Genomic DNA, 14,995 nt, shown 5'->3' on the forward strand with positions numbered 1-14,995 from the left:
CCAAACACCCACATCCCATTTGCCCTCCACTTCTCTCCCCTCCCTTCACCTCCCCTCACTCCCCCTCCCCTCCCCTTCCCTCCTAAAATTGTATCCAAACGGACCCTGAGTATATAAATACGGAGTAATTCAATAGTTTATAGTCACAAATATACAAGACGAGAAAACGTATTCTGTGTCATTCTACGTTCATCATCATCATCATCATCTCAGGCATACTATACAGCTGCTAACCTAAATCAACAAATACAATGGCATGAAACAGTTACGACTTACGAGTATACGAAATTACGACTACCCTTGTCAGCTTCTCTTCAATTCTGTACATGGTCAGCAGTGAAACATAACTGTGGATTCCGAGTAATTGGAAAAACACCCTGCCGTACTTATTCAGTTGCCTATGTTAGGACCATCAAAGGATTGCGTCTTCCTCAAGTTCCAATGTAGACCCTCATGAATACTACGCAAGAAATCACCAGTGGAATCGCCTTGGCAAGCGGTTGGCACAGGCCAAGGTGCAATGCTGCATATGAGAGCATCACCCGGTGTCAACTGTTTTCTGTCTTTTCCGTCAAATGAGACCCAAGCCGGTCCTCTGCTGTTAGACGGTACCTGTACCCTCATTGTTACATGCTCAGGCAATATCAGTTGTCGGAACGATAGTGAGTGTGGGCATATTGGTGTAAATAAGATGCCCGGAACCTGCCAAACGAACCATATACGTAGAAAATGTTAATACATACGTACTTGGGTATAGGTACACCTGGCAAAATTGACCTGACCCAACACCCTAACTGAGGACCTGATTTTGACCCATAAACCGAATTGACCCGATTAAACCCGACCCGAATATTTTTTGATGCATACACTCCATTATCACTAAATAACTTGAAAATAGCTGACGTGAAAATGACTCGACCTGATCTGATACCCAAAAGTGATCCGACCCGAACTGACCCGATCCAAACCCGACCCAACTAACCCGTTTGCCAGGTTTATGTACAGGTCTCAAAAGCTAAGGAGACTAACGGTTAGAAAATAGAAAGCGTCAGTTGTTGAGATACCTGTGGATGAACCATTGATCCTCCGGCAGCTAACGAATAGGCGGTGCTACCAGATGTGGTGGATAAAATTAAGCCATCTCCTTGAACACATGTAACAAAGGTGTCATCACAATAACATTCCAAATTAGTGAGGTATGACGAGATCCCTCGATCAATGGTGACTTCATTCAGGACAAGAATCGGTTCCTCGGTCTGAAATTCGAGTTTTGCTGCCTCTCGAATAACATGGCACTGCAACCGATATCTTAATGTGATGCTTATAGGACCCTGTAGAACTGAATCCAGTGATTCTTTATAATGTTCGCTATCTAGAGGTCGTTAAAGAACAAACAACTCTGACATGTAAAACGGATAGATGAGAAATAGAGAACGAAAGACATCTCAACGACAAAATTCAGGGGTGGCTTACATGGTCCATGGGTGGTGCGGGAATGCATGGGCCCGGGGGGATTCAACCCCCTCGTCATAAAAATAAAAATAAAAATAAAAATAAAAATAAATAAATAAATAAAATCTCAATGACAAAATTCAGGAGGAAAGTGAAAAGGATACAGAATGGAGTCATGAAGCCCAAAGATCCCATAGAAAACGGAACCATGGGAGGAGACGGACCTTTGAATAAAGACGCGGCCTGCATGCAACAAAAGTATGCATTAGACTGTGTTCTATATTCCTATTTCCTGCTAATAGTGTTTCCAGGACACAAATCAGGTTTTGAAGTTCGATTTTTAAGGTAATATCGAATCAAACATACCCATAGCACAGTTCTGTCACCACCAAGGGTAACAACAAGATCAACTTTTGTACGCAGAAGCATGAATTCCTTGTCTGTCAATGAAAAACAATTTGCAGAGCATAATTAAATGAAGATCAAACAATTCTCGGCCGCCTGGCATTGCCTTCTACGATATTGACTGTAGTTCTTCGCCTAAAAAGTGAAACTGGTAACGATTGAACTTCAAGCATTCGAATCTTACCATTTTTCCAAGTCTGCACAAAATTGAAGTCAGATGACTCGTCTAAGAGTTCGGACAGGACTCGTGGCTCCACGTATATGTTTAATTTCTTTTGCTCTTTCAACCATCTGTAAACATAAAAAGAAATCAACAGACATTGCGGTAAGGTCACTTGTTGGAAATTTCGGTCTTATCAGAGGCCATAAGAAATAAGCATTTAGTATACCTGACCAATTCGGAGCATAGAAGTCGTACAGAAATTGAATTCGGTTTGGTCAGAACAAGAACTGTTTGGGGCCGACTCACCCACTTTAGGAAAATCTGAAAACACCACCAAACGATTTTCAAACTTCTTGACAAAGACATCAGAAGAGGAGCTATACATGAAACTCAGAAAGCTAACATCAATATATAGCAATTGATAACTTATACATAAACGCGCTTCTTGGCTTAAGGCATCGGAATTATTTTTAAGTGAAATGAAAAAATTTCAGGTTTGACATGTAAAACAGAATTTTCGTAAAATAAATGAAGCCAACAAAGTTAGCAATCATGTATTATATACCTGTTTGCTATTCCGCTCAGTTGTACTGATGTTTCCTCGTTCAAATGATACAACATCGTGTTTATACTGATTCCCATTTTCACCTTCATTCCATGAAAGTTCAAATGACGCCTGCCATAAAATTTCGGAAGGTTCTCATTTTTAGAAGCTTAACTATAAGTTGAACACTTGAACCAGGTTTGAAATATCTACCTTTCTCCTAATATTTCCGTTCGCAGATCCTGTTTTGGAAGTAGCTCCACTCTTTTGAAGAATCTCATGGTTGCAAATTCCATTTTTTCCGCAACAGTGCCCATTTGCTGGGATACACACTTCAGGGAAGCCAGCTGTATCGGCGGCTCTCTTAACTGGAACATCGGAACTGTGGTTTTCAGATGCCAATGCTTCCATGAAAAATGCGTCAAGAATAATTACGAGTGATCCTTTAGGAGAAACTTGAAGAAATTTCAAAGATTATCCTCATATTGGACTTTCCAGCTTGACATATCCTTTAAACCAGTGAAATAGAACGACGGATTACAGTAAAACTAGAAGTACTAACCTTTATGCTCCAGTTTCATATTCCTAGCCTTTTCCAGTTCAAATTTACGCTTCCATTCCGCTGCTTCAGCTTGAGCTGAAACTTTTCCTTCAGCGGCACGTCTCAGTGCTTTGGCCACAGCTGAAGTAAGGAGACAAACTTATAAGCATTTTGTTCACAAACTAATTAAGAGGTCACTAGTTTGATCAGATATTACTTCTCATAGCATCAGAATACTCTAGAAGATGCTCATCTATTCCTTGCAGAGGTTGCTCAAGAATTTCCTGAACTGCCTTTTCTGAGTAAACGAGCGAAAGTGAATCTGAACGTCCATTTTCATGCAGCGAGCTGGTAGGACTTCCGCTTTCCTGAAATAGAAAGCACAAGCTCAGTCTTTCAGTTACCCCCTCACCTTCCGCCTCTGTACAACAACTTACCCAAATAAAGACAACTCGTCAAGGGCTCTCGCATAAGAAGAGGGTAGGGGGTCCTATGTATACCGCCTCACCCCTTATATGCACAAATACTACTATACCTCAAATTGTATAATAAGCATTGTACAACCACTATACATTTATCCGAGCTTATGTGTAATTTTTCTGAGTTTTTTTTTTTTTTTTAATGTTTAAGTGTGTGAATTAAGAAACTTTACGGTGCAGCTCTGATTCTCTAGAACAAAACTCGAAAACTTTAGTACAGAGCTCGAATTCTAAACCATACAACCGGTGGTATAATCGATTAATTAATATGTTTCAATCATAACTGTTATAATCCTAAACATACCTCCCTCCTTAAAAATCACATACACCAAACAGTGATCTTATCAGTTATCAATAGCTATGCACTCATGGCAAATTGCCAACTCCTCGCAACTTCCTTAACTCGAAAACCATAAAAACCGCGCCTTTAATTAGCTTTGGGGCCAACTCTTTCATTGATTACGGTAAAAATGAGTTTGTACATCAATTTCTCATGATATATATTCTTAAGAATTTTTTTTTAATTAGTTTATTAAAGTGTGACTCAGCGCACACATTAGAAAAACCGTTAAATTAACAAACCAGTTATCCAAACCCACCTACTGCTTTCTTCATTTCTAAGCATAATTAGCAAAATCCCAAATTCATTTCATCAATTTTAACTTGAAAGACACACAATTAAGCTGAAATATCTAATTTTTTGCATAAGCATGAACAGGATGAAGTCAAACTACATCAAAATGAAATCAAATTAACCACAAATTATAGAGTAAGACGGTCTCACACCGTGAAAAAGTTCATCTCTGTAAAAAAAAACAAATCATTTATTCCTAATAAATGAGTTGTTTTTACACAATGGAGCCGTTTCACATTATGAGACCGTCTGTTCTTGCAAATTAACATGCATTTAGATAGTTACCTGAGGAGGAGACATGATTAATTGATAGATTAATCTTAAACCCAATTAGAACAATACAAAGCAAGTGAGTTTGTTCTTGTTTAACCCATGTTATAAATCTCAACTCCCTATGTGATCAATTACTAATGATGGAGAAGAAGTAATTCCGTTATAAATAGGACCCACAATTTTTTTAAAGTGGAGAATTATTTTGATGATTCTTTGAATTTATTTGTTGAATGATCTGAAGTTAGAAATGTCAATATGACAATATCTGTCAATATGACAATATCTGTGTTAAAAATTACTCCATCTGTTTTTTTATACTCCCTCTATTTTTTTATATATGACTTTTTCACATTTCGAGGCACTCCCTTCTTTCTTCAATATCTCTTAAAATATAAGACTAAATATTATGATATGTATACTCATATGAAAGAGTTTTTCGTAAGGAGTTTAATGGTAATATTTTTATATTTTTTGAACAAATATATTTTTGTAAATATTAAAGTCAAAGGCTTACCTCGTAAATGTAAAACGTCATATATAAAAAAGTGGAGGGAGTATATGACTTTCTCTTATTTCGAGACACTCCCTTCTCCCTTCAATATCTCCTAAAATATAAGACTAAATAATATGATATGTATACTCATATGAAAGAGCTTTTCGTAAGGAATTTAATGGTAACATTTTTATAATTTTTGAATAAATATATTTATCGAAATATTAAAAGTCAAAGGCTTACCTCGTAAATGTAAAACGTCATATATTAAAAAATGGAGGGAATACATAGACTAAGACTGTAGACAAATTCTTGTTAGAAACGTCAATATCCGTGTTAAATTTAAAACGGGTAATGTAAGGTAGTTGAAGAGACTAACAAAAAGGGTATTGCCGTCCTAAGAGAGATTTACGGAATGTAACGTAATCAGAGCGAATTTGTATGAAAGGGATGTAATGTAATGAGATTTGTACACTTTTCTTATGTGAATGGTCAACTCCATAAAACTAATGAGTTTTTGTGAGGGGTCGTTGTGAAATGTGGATTGCAATCCGGCTTTGCGTCTTGGTGTGGGAGTTTGTCATGTGTATCAATACAACTCGGTCATTCGACTCGCTTAAGATACAGTTAAATAATTGAGACGGAGAAAGTATCAGTCTACGACATTTGGTTTGGTATAAACAACATCAGTCTGTTTTTGCTACTGACTGTAAGGACTGTAGGAGTGCTGTTGTAGTTATAAGACTTCCCTACAGCATTAGAATGTTGTTTGTGTCATTCTCATGTCTAGTAGTCGTCTTTCAGTAAGAGGATTATACATCTGATGTACTACCTCCAATTCTATAGTTTCTGAGCATTATAATAAAGTTTTTGAGTTTTGTTTAAAAGTTTATGAGTTTCACTGTGAAGTTTCTGAGTTTATTCACTTAAACATTAAGCTCTAAAAAATTATAATAAAACTCAAAAACATTACATATAAGTTTAGTTAAATTTGAATTTTGACGGAAAAAATATTAAAATTTAACTTATAAACTTTATTATGCTCAAAAAAATACATATATGCTCAAAAACAAATAAAATTTAAGGTAATAAGCTAAAAAAAAAATACATATATGCTCAAAAAATAAAAAAGTTGGAGGTAGTACATCCGATGTATGTTCCTTTTTCTCGTCGTCTTTCTGGTTTCTTCCGCTTCTATTATTAGAAATACCCTCCTTTTTTCTCATTGCGCGAGTTGACCAAGTATTGTTTAAGGCCTAAAGCTATCGAGTCAGTGTTCAGATCTTGGCCAATTTTTTTGTTTATGATAATAAGTACTGTTTAGGGCCTGAAGTTATCGTCTTATCAAGGTGGGGCCGAATCTTCTCAGAATTTCATTGAATGAAATGAACACAATAATTTTGAACAATGTTTGTGAATAATACAGGAAGGACAATGTTCTTTCTAAAATGTACTCGAACATATTCCTTTGTATACGGTTTCAGTACTGAAACGACGACATGTTTGACATTCACTCTGTATGATATGATGCACCTGAAATTTTGTGCAGTAATTTTACGGGATTGGCGAGCTGAGGCCTTCTTGATAGGACAAGGGATAAACAGCATCAGTATGTTTTTGCTACTGACTGTAAGGACTGTAGGACTGCTGTTGTAGTTATAGGACTTCCCTACAACATTAGGAGCATCAATATGTTTTTCAGTTTTCGTCTTTCTGGTTTCTTCCGCTTCTAATATTAGAAATACCCGCCTTCTTTTTTCTCATTGCGCGAGTTGACCAAGTACTGTTTAAGGCCTAAAGTTATCGAGTCACAGTCCAGATCTTGGCCAATTTTTTTGTTTATGATATAAGTACTGTTTGGGGCCTAAAGTTATCGTCTTATCGAGGTGGGATCGAATCTTCTCAGAATTTCATTAAATGAAATAAAAACAATAATTTTGAACAAATGTTTGTGAATAATACAGGAAGGACAATGTTCCTTCTAAAATGTGAACATATTCCTTTGTATAGTGTTTCGGTACTGAAACAGTGAATTTTATATTGCAGCTGATTTTACGGGATTGGTGAGCTGAGGCCTTCTTGATAGGACAAGGGATACTGAGGTTGAAATCTCTTTGAAGAAATACCGGTTTTTCTGAAAGATGCTCGCTTTTTAAGGTGGTTCAGGGTTTTCTTTCTGTTCAATGTTTGAAACATTGGTGATGCTCTTTCTCTGATCTTGAAGACGACAACGAAGAGTATCCTGTACGAGAACAAGAGCAGATAAAGCGCGGCCAAGTCCCACCACTTTGAATGACTTATTGGAATGCCGAACATTGTCCTGGCAATGTACTCTCCTGTCAACCTTGGATCACCCGGTATCATTGGATCAAATGTGATCCCCAACAAGTCATTCTTGTATTCACCCTGATATTGCAAGTTGAGTTAGCGATAATATTGCATAATGTATCGCGTTTATGAGACTTGCAGTTGCAGGAGACTCAGAATTATGATGGAAATCTACATTGTGAATCCTTTACATAAACCCTTTGGTCTAAAGGGGGGCCACAAGGGCAGTGTTGCCTTCGACGGGTTTTTGACCTAGGTCATGAGTATACTGTTCGATGACTTTATGATCAACTTAGCTAGCTAACATTTGCATAAATAAAATCGTGTTTAGAACTTAAAAGCAACTAATCTACCCCCCGCCCTCTTTACGCGCAAGTTTTTTTTGGTACTGGAGGCAATTTAATGGGTTGACCCCTCTTAAGTTGAGTTAGCGATAATATTGCATAATGTATCGCGTTTTTGAGACTTGCAATTGCAGGAGACTCAGAATTATGATGGAAATCTACATTGTGAATCATAAACCCTTTGGTTTAAAGGGGGGGCCACAAGGGCAGTGTAGCCTTCGACGGGTTTTTGACCTAGATCATGACTATACTGTTCGATGACTTTATGTTCAACTTAGCTAGCTAACATTTGCATAAATAAAATCGTGTTTAGAACTTAAAAGCAACTAATCTACCACCCCGCCCTCTTTACGAGCAAGTTTTTTTTTTTTTTTTTTTTTTTTTTTTTTTTTTTTTTGGTGTTGACCAGGAGTATCCTCTACCGAGGGCTGGGGCAATCTACTTCGGGTACTGAAGGCAATTTAATGGGCGGGGAATCGAACCCCTAACCACTTGTTTAAGAGATGAGAGTCCTTACCACTCACATCAGCCAACTTTGGTGTCTTTACGCGCAAGGTAATAATGTATTTTAGTCATTTTATCGTAATTTTGGTGGATGTGCCTGTATCATACCTAAACATTCATTCTGCAACAAGAAAATAACAATATTTCTCAGGTTTACCTGTAATGCCCAATACCCATAACTCAAATATGAAACCGGGTAGCGCCAGAATATCTTAGGAAGATCAGGCAGCAAGCGGAAGAAGCCGGAAGTCATCATCATTATCCCCTGCACAGCTCATGCATGGTAAGAACATAAGGAGTACTTTGCGATTATAATTATTATGCAAATTAATGCAAAAACAGTTTAGCTTACAATGACTCCGGCTCCTATGACAAGTCCCATCAGGAAGTTCGGAACTACTGAAGCTACGACAACCATACAGCTCTCGACGACTGCTAAGCACCCGAAAAGATTAAGGCAGGTAAAGATGTAGTGAGAAAATTCTGGACGAAGTCTGACCATGTACCAAGTAATAGTCCCTGATGCCATTGATATCGCTACCAGGTATGGAAACGACGAGAGGAAATTTGATAGAATGTAGACGACAACACCGTAGTATCCATTAAGCCTCTCTCGATTAAAGACCTGCAGTAGAACGAGAATATCAGCAAGTCGACATTTTTTTTACCATCGCAGACATATAGGAACTTAGAAAGACAGTATCAGCAAGTCGACATCTTTTGACCATCGCAGACATATAGGAACTTAGAAACACAGTATCAGCAAGTCGACATCTTTTGACCATCGCAGACATATAGGGACAACATTGTCAAGAAACCATCTCAACCAAAAGCTTAAGTTGACAGTTGAAGTCCCAAGATTGATTTTATACTTTAACAAGAGTTTTTTTTGTCAAAAACTAGCTAATATTTACCTTAATTTCATAAATACTGTCTAAAGTTTTTAATTTTGCGAGAAACTACCTAATATTTATTTATTTTTGTCGAAAACTATCAAATTGAAATTAATGAGCAAATTCGACAATTTTTTTTCCAAATTAACTAAAATTCCGACAAAAGTCAAAATGCCAATCGAATAAATCATAATTTTGTCCAAATTAGCCACAATCTTGGCCAAACTAGTCAAAATTGTAGTAAAAAAAATTGAAATAAATTGTAGTAAAAAAATCAAAACAGTTGGCGGTGGTTAAGTATAGTAAATAATATATGTTCAATGCCAAAAATAATATTTTCGAGTTAGAATTTTGTCTAATTTGATCGGATTTTTCAATTTGGTAGTGTCCGACAAAAGTCAAGAAAATTTAGGTAGTTTCTCGCAAAATTAAAAACTTTAGGTAGCAATATGAATGAGGTAAATATTAGGTAGTTTTTGACAAAAAAACTCCTTGGGATATTCTCTCGTATACCCCTCAACTTTTTCGTTTTCTAAGACGTATCCTTCTTTTCTTGCAAAAAAATTTTTGACCGTCCACACTCTTGGCTATAAGTTCAGAATACGGTAAACTTTTTTCTCAAATTGACCGTCTTTAAGAAGTCTTTAGTCTGAAAAAGAATTCACCGACGTCTCAACTCGTAATCGGGAATTATGGTCGGTAAAAGTTTATTCGTTAAAAAAGTTTTGACCAACCATAACTACCGGTTACGAGTTCAAAAAGCGGTGAAATTTTTTTTTTTCAAATTTAAGGCCTTGACGAGATAATTGGTTTGAAAAAAAATTACCGTTTTCTGAACTCATAACCGAGAAATTATTGTCGGTCAAAGTTTTTTTCTGAAAAACGAAGGGTACACCTTATAACACGAAGTACATGAGAGAATATCCCAAACTCCTTTAACAAACATAAATAGGACTGAGGTAGTAAGTTTAAGAAGACAATACTCACCTTCATTTCTTCAATGAAGGATGGGAATCCTCCGACTGACATAAAAGTCATGAAACCGGACATAAACCCGCCACATGCTCCCCGTGCCAATATCGCAGTGTAGCCAGTGCCGACATCCCAAAAGATAGTACCCACACAGATAGATACTACTATATAGATAAATACGCGCAGCCAATAATATCCAATGTCTCTGGACATATTAACAAACGATCTTCGTGTCAGTGTCGACAGCTGAATCCACCAGCTCGCTTGACTTCCTGTCTGCGGTTCAGATACGAGTCCTTTCTGCAATTAATCGACAAGATTGAATTGGCTCGTAATTCTTTAACATTGATTTGTTACAGTAAGTCTGAGACTAAGATTCTTGAATTTCTTACAGTTGATGCAATTTCTTGAATTCTGGATTTCACCCTTTCTCTGTAGTCTGACCGTCGATATTTCTGAATAAGCTTTGCTTTGATCTGTGCTGTTTCCAAATCCATGAAAGCTTCTGATAATGTTTGTATTCGCTTCATACAGCAAAATCCAAACACGCCGAAAATAAAAATATCAGATTGAGATTTACATAAACTTATTAAAACATTAGTTTTCAGAGTTCAGACATTCAAATTTTCGCATACTTTGGCTCTAAATGATCCCTTCAATGTTGCAGTAATCTTATCAAAGTCGGAATTGATACAGCGAAGAAAATGGTCAGAGGGATTTCTTCTGCTCGGACATGGGAATCCCGCTTCTGCAAAAAACTGTAAGCGAAAAATAGATTACCTATCAGTTTTAACATTCAGTTTTTTTTTTAACGCGTAATTTTCTTACATACCTGAACAGCGTTGTTAGAGTCGCCAAAATAGACTAATTCTCCGGAAGACAGCAGGCAGAGATCATCAAACAAAGCAAAGACTTCACCGCTTGGCTGATGAATTGAAGAAATGACAGTTCTTTGCCCATCTCGAGCCACGCTCCTGAGAGCCTGTACTACAAAGAAGGCTGATGCGCTGTCAAGTCCGCTGGTGGGCTCATCGAGAAACATGAGTCTAGGACGAGTGAGTATCTCGAGGCCAATGCTCAATCTTTTTGCTTCTCCGCCACTTAAGCCTCTGAGATGCCAGTTTCCGATCACCCTGTCAGCACACTCTTGGAGACCCATCTCCATTATTGTACTTTCTACAATCCCTTCAATCTCGTCTTTGGATAAGTTTGTTGGAAGTCTCAAATATGCGGAGTAAGTGAGGGTTTCCCTCGGTGTCAGGGTTCCTAGAAGTACGTTTTCTTGAGTCACATAGGCCTGAAATTAGAACAGCACGCATATTTAGGCCTGAAATTACAGCAGCACGCATATTTCAGGCCTATGACCTATGTGACTCAAGAAAACGTTTTCTTGAGTCACATAGACCTGAAATTAGAGCAGCAGGCGTAAAAATAAATCGCTTTAAAGTATTGAAGAAAATCATATGGACGGATGTTTAGACGCTTACTACAGCGCCAAATTGTAGTCTTTTCTTTTTGCCATTGAGGAGAATGTTTCCTGTCATTACGACGTTTGATGATAATCTATCTGCAACAAAAGGATTGCAGACGAGATGTTACGAAACATCAACATTTGTATATAATAGGAATATTTATAATAGTTGGGCCTCAACCATCACCTTAAGGTTTTGGTTGAGATGGTTCATCTATCAGTATACAAATCACTAAATCAGTAGATTATTGTTTCTGCTGGAATGATCTTTTGGTATTTTGAACTATGTTACTTCGACACTTCAGTTTGACATTCTTCCAATTTACTACTGGCTAATAACATATCCTGCACAATTGCACTTGAGTCGAAATAACATAGATTGCACCAACTTTTATTAATCTACTCCACCCGTGTCTGACACTCGACACTCTGACATGGGTATTATGACTTATGAGACTTCGACTCTTTATTTTAAGCCAAAATATTTTTTTTTATGTGATAGTCGAGTCCTACACTTGGACAGACAATCAGACACCCGCGCCATATCGACTCCTAAACATTATCAGGACTGCTTAAACTTGAGCTATAGCCTGGACTGAAGTATAGAACCAATGAAATACCCAAAATACCCCTGAAACCATAACAAGACTGGCAGGGTAGCCTGGTCAGTGGTCACACTGGTGAATGCATTTAAGTAGCTATATGTGTGGTTCAATTGGACTTTATTGGAGTAATTACTTAGGCAACTGATAAAAAAGTTGCTTTTCCTACTGTTTGACCTAAATGCTGTTATTTAAATAGTTTTTTTTTTGGTGCTAAGCTGTTATTTAATAGTAATAACCGATTAAATAACACTGTGAAACGATCTTATTCAATTAATTCGTCGTATGGTAATAGTAGTTACCTTGAAAAAAAAAGAAAAAAAATGCGTGCAATATAAAGGAGGAGGGAGATTCAAACCCGTGATCGATTATCCTGATACCTCAATCTTAACCACTAGGTTAAACCTTTTCTATTTACATTTTTAAGGCATTCATAATATATCTGAACCAATACGACTCGACCAGAATGTTTATTTTTGCAAACTGATTATATCGTAAAGAACTTTTAATAATTAGAGACATGAAAATGACCTTAACTCAAAAGGACCTAACCGAACCTAATTTGATCCGAAATCCATCAAAACCGAAAATTGTTAAACTCATACATCCGACCCTACACTTAACCCGGTTGATCCATTTATAGAAATTATTCGTATATGAGTTATTGACTTATTGCTTATATTTTCTTGAGTTACTTTATTGATGAATGTGTACATGGCCCTCCTTTATATTTCTAAACCTTTTGTAGTTATTATTGTTTTAACAAATGAAGATGGAAGACTATTCATTATTCAATAACACCACATGCAATGCATCATGCATGCATACCCTATTCAATAACACCACATGCATAGGACAAATATGCTCAAGGAAAATGATGGAATTATAGTTGCACCCAACTTTTATGAATATTTGAATAGCCATTTTAAACAAATGAGGATAAATTATTCAAAACACCACATGCATATATGCTAATATACTATTGCACAAGGAATAAATGTAAAGGAATGAAAATGATGGACCTATGCCTAACTTCTATGATTATTTCAACATCAAGATAACTCAAAAATAAAATAAATTCAGAAATTATAGAATAAAACTGTTTTACCGTATAATACAGCTGTTTTAATTGATTAAACATTTATTTATTACTATCAATAAATACGTAACAAATGCAAGTGCATACACCCATAGTTTCCTAGATTTTTTTGGCGCATATTTAGCATATAGTATTAGAGTAAAACTACAGTTTATTTCTACATTTTGCAAAAATGTTACTATACTAGAAAAAAACATCATCCTTATAGGTGATCAAAAGAGTTTTTTGTAACTTACTTGTAAAAGTTAAATTCAAGTTTTTTAAGACAATTTAATCCTTAATGTCTCACTTTTTTTAGTGATTTTACAGCATAATAGTGTCAAATAACTCGATCTTATGTTTGAGAATTATGAGTAAATTGATAAATAAAAAAAAGAAAAATAACTACTAATTTTGTTGCTATATTTGACTATATTGAATGGATTTCCGTATTTAATGATCTAATAACACGAAATCGTGTGACATAATTATACAGACAATTTCTATGAGGCGGTCTCACAATAATCTAATGTGAAAACCTCCTTCCCGTAAATGATTTCTTTTAAAAATCAATCCAATACTATGTATTATTGCGTTTAAAATTTTAGTGTGAAACCGTCTCCATATATCTACTGAAATTATACGAGTTGCACCAAAAACATAAGAAATGCAAGGGAGGTAACAAACCTGCTAAGGAATCAAGAAGGGTGGATTTACCCGACCCGGACGGGCCCATTATAGCTATAATCCTACCGGGCTCAGCATACCCACTAATCCCTTGAAGGATCCGTTTTGTAGGCCCATTACCAAAACTCGGTAACACAACCGTTAGATCCTCCCAAACCAAATACGCAGCCGGGACATCGCCCCGGCTGCTTCCCCTACTCATCTCGTCCTCGCCCTCGTCCTCGTAACACTCATTTTTATAAACCTTACGTGAACAATCTTCATTAGCTTGTATAGCTGCCTCAATCTCCATGCTATAGTATTATGCTACTAGTATAGTTTCATGTGTAATATATTCAGGGGCGTAGCCAGAAACGAAATTTTGAGGTACAAAACTTCTTTTTTATAGATTATTATCTTTGTTAATACCACATTTTTAGAAATTTTTAAATAGCAGAAATCAATAATTTTAACTATTTATTGTAAATCTGTGAGGTTATTTTGAAGCCTAGGGATATAATTTTACAAGTGTACTTATAGGAGTATATAGTAGCATGAATAGTCCTTGTCTAAAGTCATACGACCCAACGGCCAACGCTAGTTTATGCAATTGAAATAAATATGAAAAACGAATAAATGACAAAAATAGTGAACCAAGTAATAAATGAGGGGAAAGATTATGCAATGATAGTGAAAATAAATGAAAAATTGAATGTCTTATAACAAATCGAGATAAAAATAAAATGACACGCAATTACAATGACACGGTCACCAATAGTGGTGAAAACTGCGAGTCTGTATTCCACCAATTCACTATATCGAATAGTAGTACAATGTGCAAAAAACGACTAGAGCCTTCTTGTATTAACCAGAATCATGGGTTCAATCCCTGGGAATTCAGCTGTATTATAGATTTCGCGAAACATTCCCTACGCGTAACTCCAAAATGGATCGAAAGGGGATGGCAACCAGTGTAGTCGCGTAGATAGTAGCAGTTCATAGACTATACATCTGAGGTAGTACCTCTTATTGTTTATTTTCTGAGTTTTATTTTAAAGTTTTTGAGTTCTGTTGTAGTATAAAGTTTTTGAGCACATTTAATAAACATTACACTAAAAAATATAATATTGCTCAAAAACTATATTTATAAATG

At 36.3% G+C, this 14,995-nt stretch overlaps 2 protein-coding genes across 2 annotated transcripts; both read right to left on the bottom strand.

The window, feature by feature from the left end:
- Nucleotides 1-140: 140 nt before the first annotated feature.
- On the bottom strand, nt 141-2,975 carry LOC141621010 (putative NAD kinase 1). Its single transcript, XM_074437737.1, has 8 exons — nt 2,778-2,975; nt 2,586-2,696; nt 2,247-2,341; nt 2,042-2,148; nt 1,819-1,892; nt 1,617-1,695; nt 1,065-1,372; nt 141-702 (listed from the first exon to the last, which is right to left on the bottom strand). Exons 1-8 carry the CDS (start codon nt 2,973-2,975, stop codon nt 391-393), a joined length of 1,284 nt encoding a protein of 427 aa, XP_074293838.1. The 3' UTR covers nt 141-390.
- Nucleotides 2,976-6,922: 3,947 nt separating this feature from the next.
- LOC141619285 (ABC transporter G family member 15-like) lies at nt 6,923-14,431 on the bottom strand. The gene is made up of 9 exons (XM_074436314.1): nt 13,864-14,431; nt 11,513-11,592; nt 10,858-11,322; nt 10,661-10,783; nt 10,418-10,549; nt 10,041-10,325; nt 8,513-8,785; nt 8,318-8,425; nt 6,923-7,390 (listed from the first exon to the last, which is right to left on the bottom strand). Exons 1-9 carry the CDS (start codon nt 14,153-14,155, stop codon nt 7,037-7,039), a joined length of 2,112 nt encoding a protein of 703 aa, XP_074292415.1. The 5' UTR covers nt 14,156-14,431; the 3' UTR covers nt 6,923-7,036.
- Nucleotides 14,432-14,995: the final 564 nt, after the last annotated feature.

This window comes from Silene latifolia, chromosome X (genome assembly GCF_048544455.1).
Source record: "Silene latifolia isolate original U9 population chromosome X, ASM4854445v1, whole genome shotgun sequence".
Lineage (NCBI taxonomy): Eukaryota > Viridiplantae > Streptophyta > Magnoliopsida > Caryophyllales > Caryophyllaceae > Silene > Silene latifolia.

Coding starts and splice junctions, on each gene's coding strand:
- LOC141619285 (XM_074436314.1), bottom strand. CDS start 14,155: ATGGAGATTGAGGCAGCTATACAAGCTAATGAAGATTGTTCACGTAAG. Junction 11,323..11,512: donor GACTACAATTTGGCGCTGTA/GTAAGCGTCTAA, acceptor TTCTAATTTCAG/GCCTATGTGACTCAAGAAAA. Junction 8,426..8,512: donor TCATAGGAGCCGGAGTCATT/GTAAGCTAAACT, acceptor TGAGCTGTGCAG/GGGATAATGATGATGACTTC.
- LOC141621010 (XM_074437737.1), bottom strand. CDS start 2,975: ATGGAAGCATTGGCATCTGAAAACCACAGTTCCGATGTTCCAGTTAAG. Junction 2,149..2,246: donor CTATGCTCCGAATTGGTCAG/GTATACTAAATG, acceptor TTATGTTTACAG/ATGGTTGAAAGAGCAAAAGA. Junction 1,893..2,041: donor TGTGCAGACTTGGAAAAATG/GTAAGATTCGAA, acceptor TTTCATTGACAG/ACAAGGAATTCATGCTTCTG.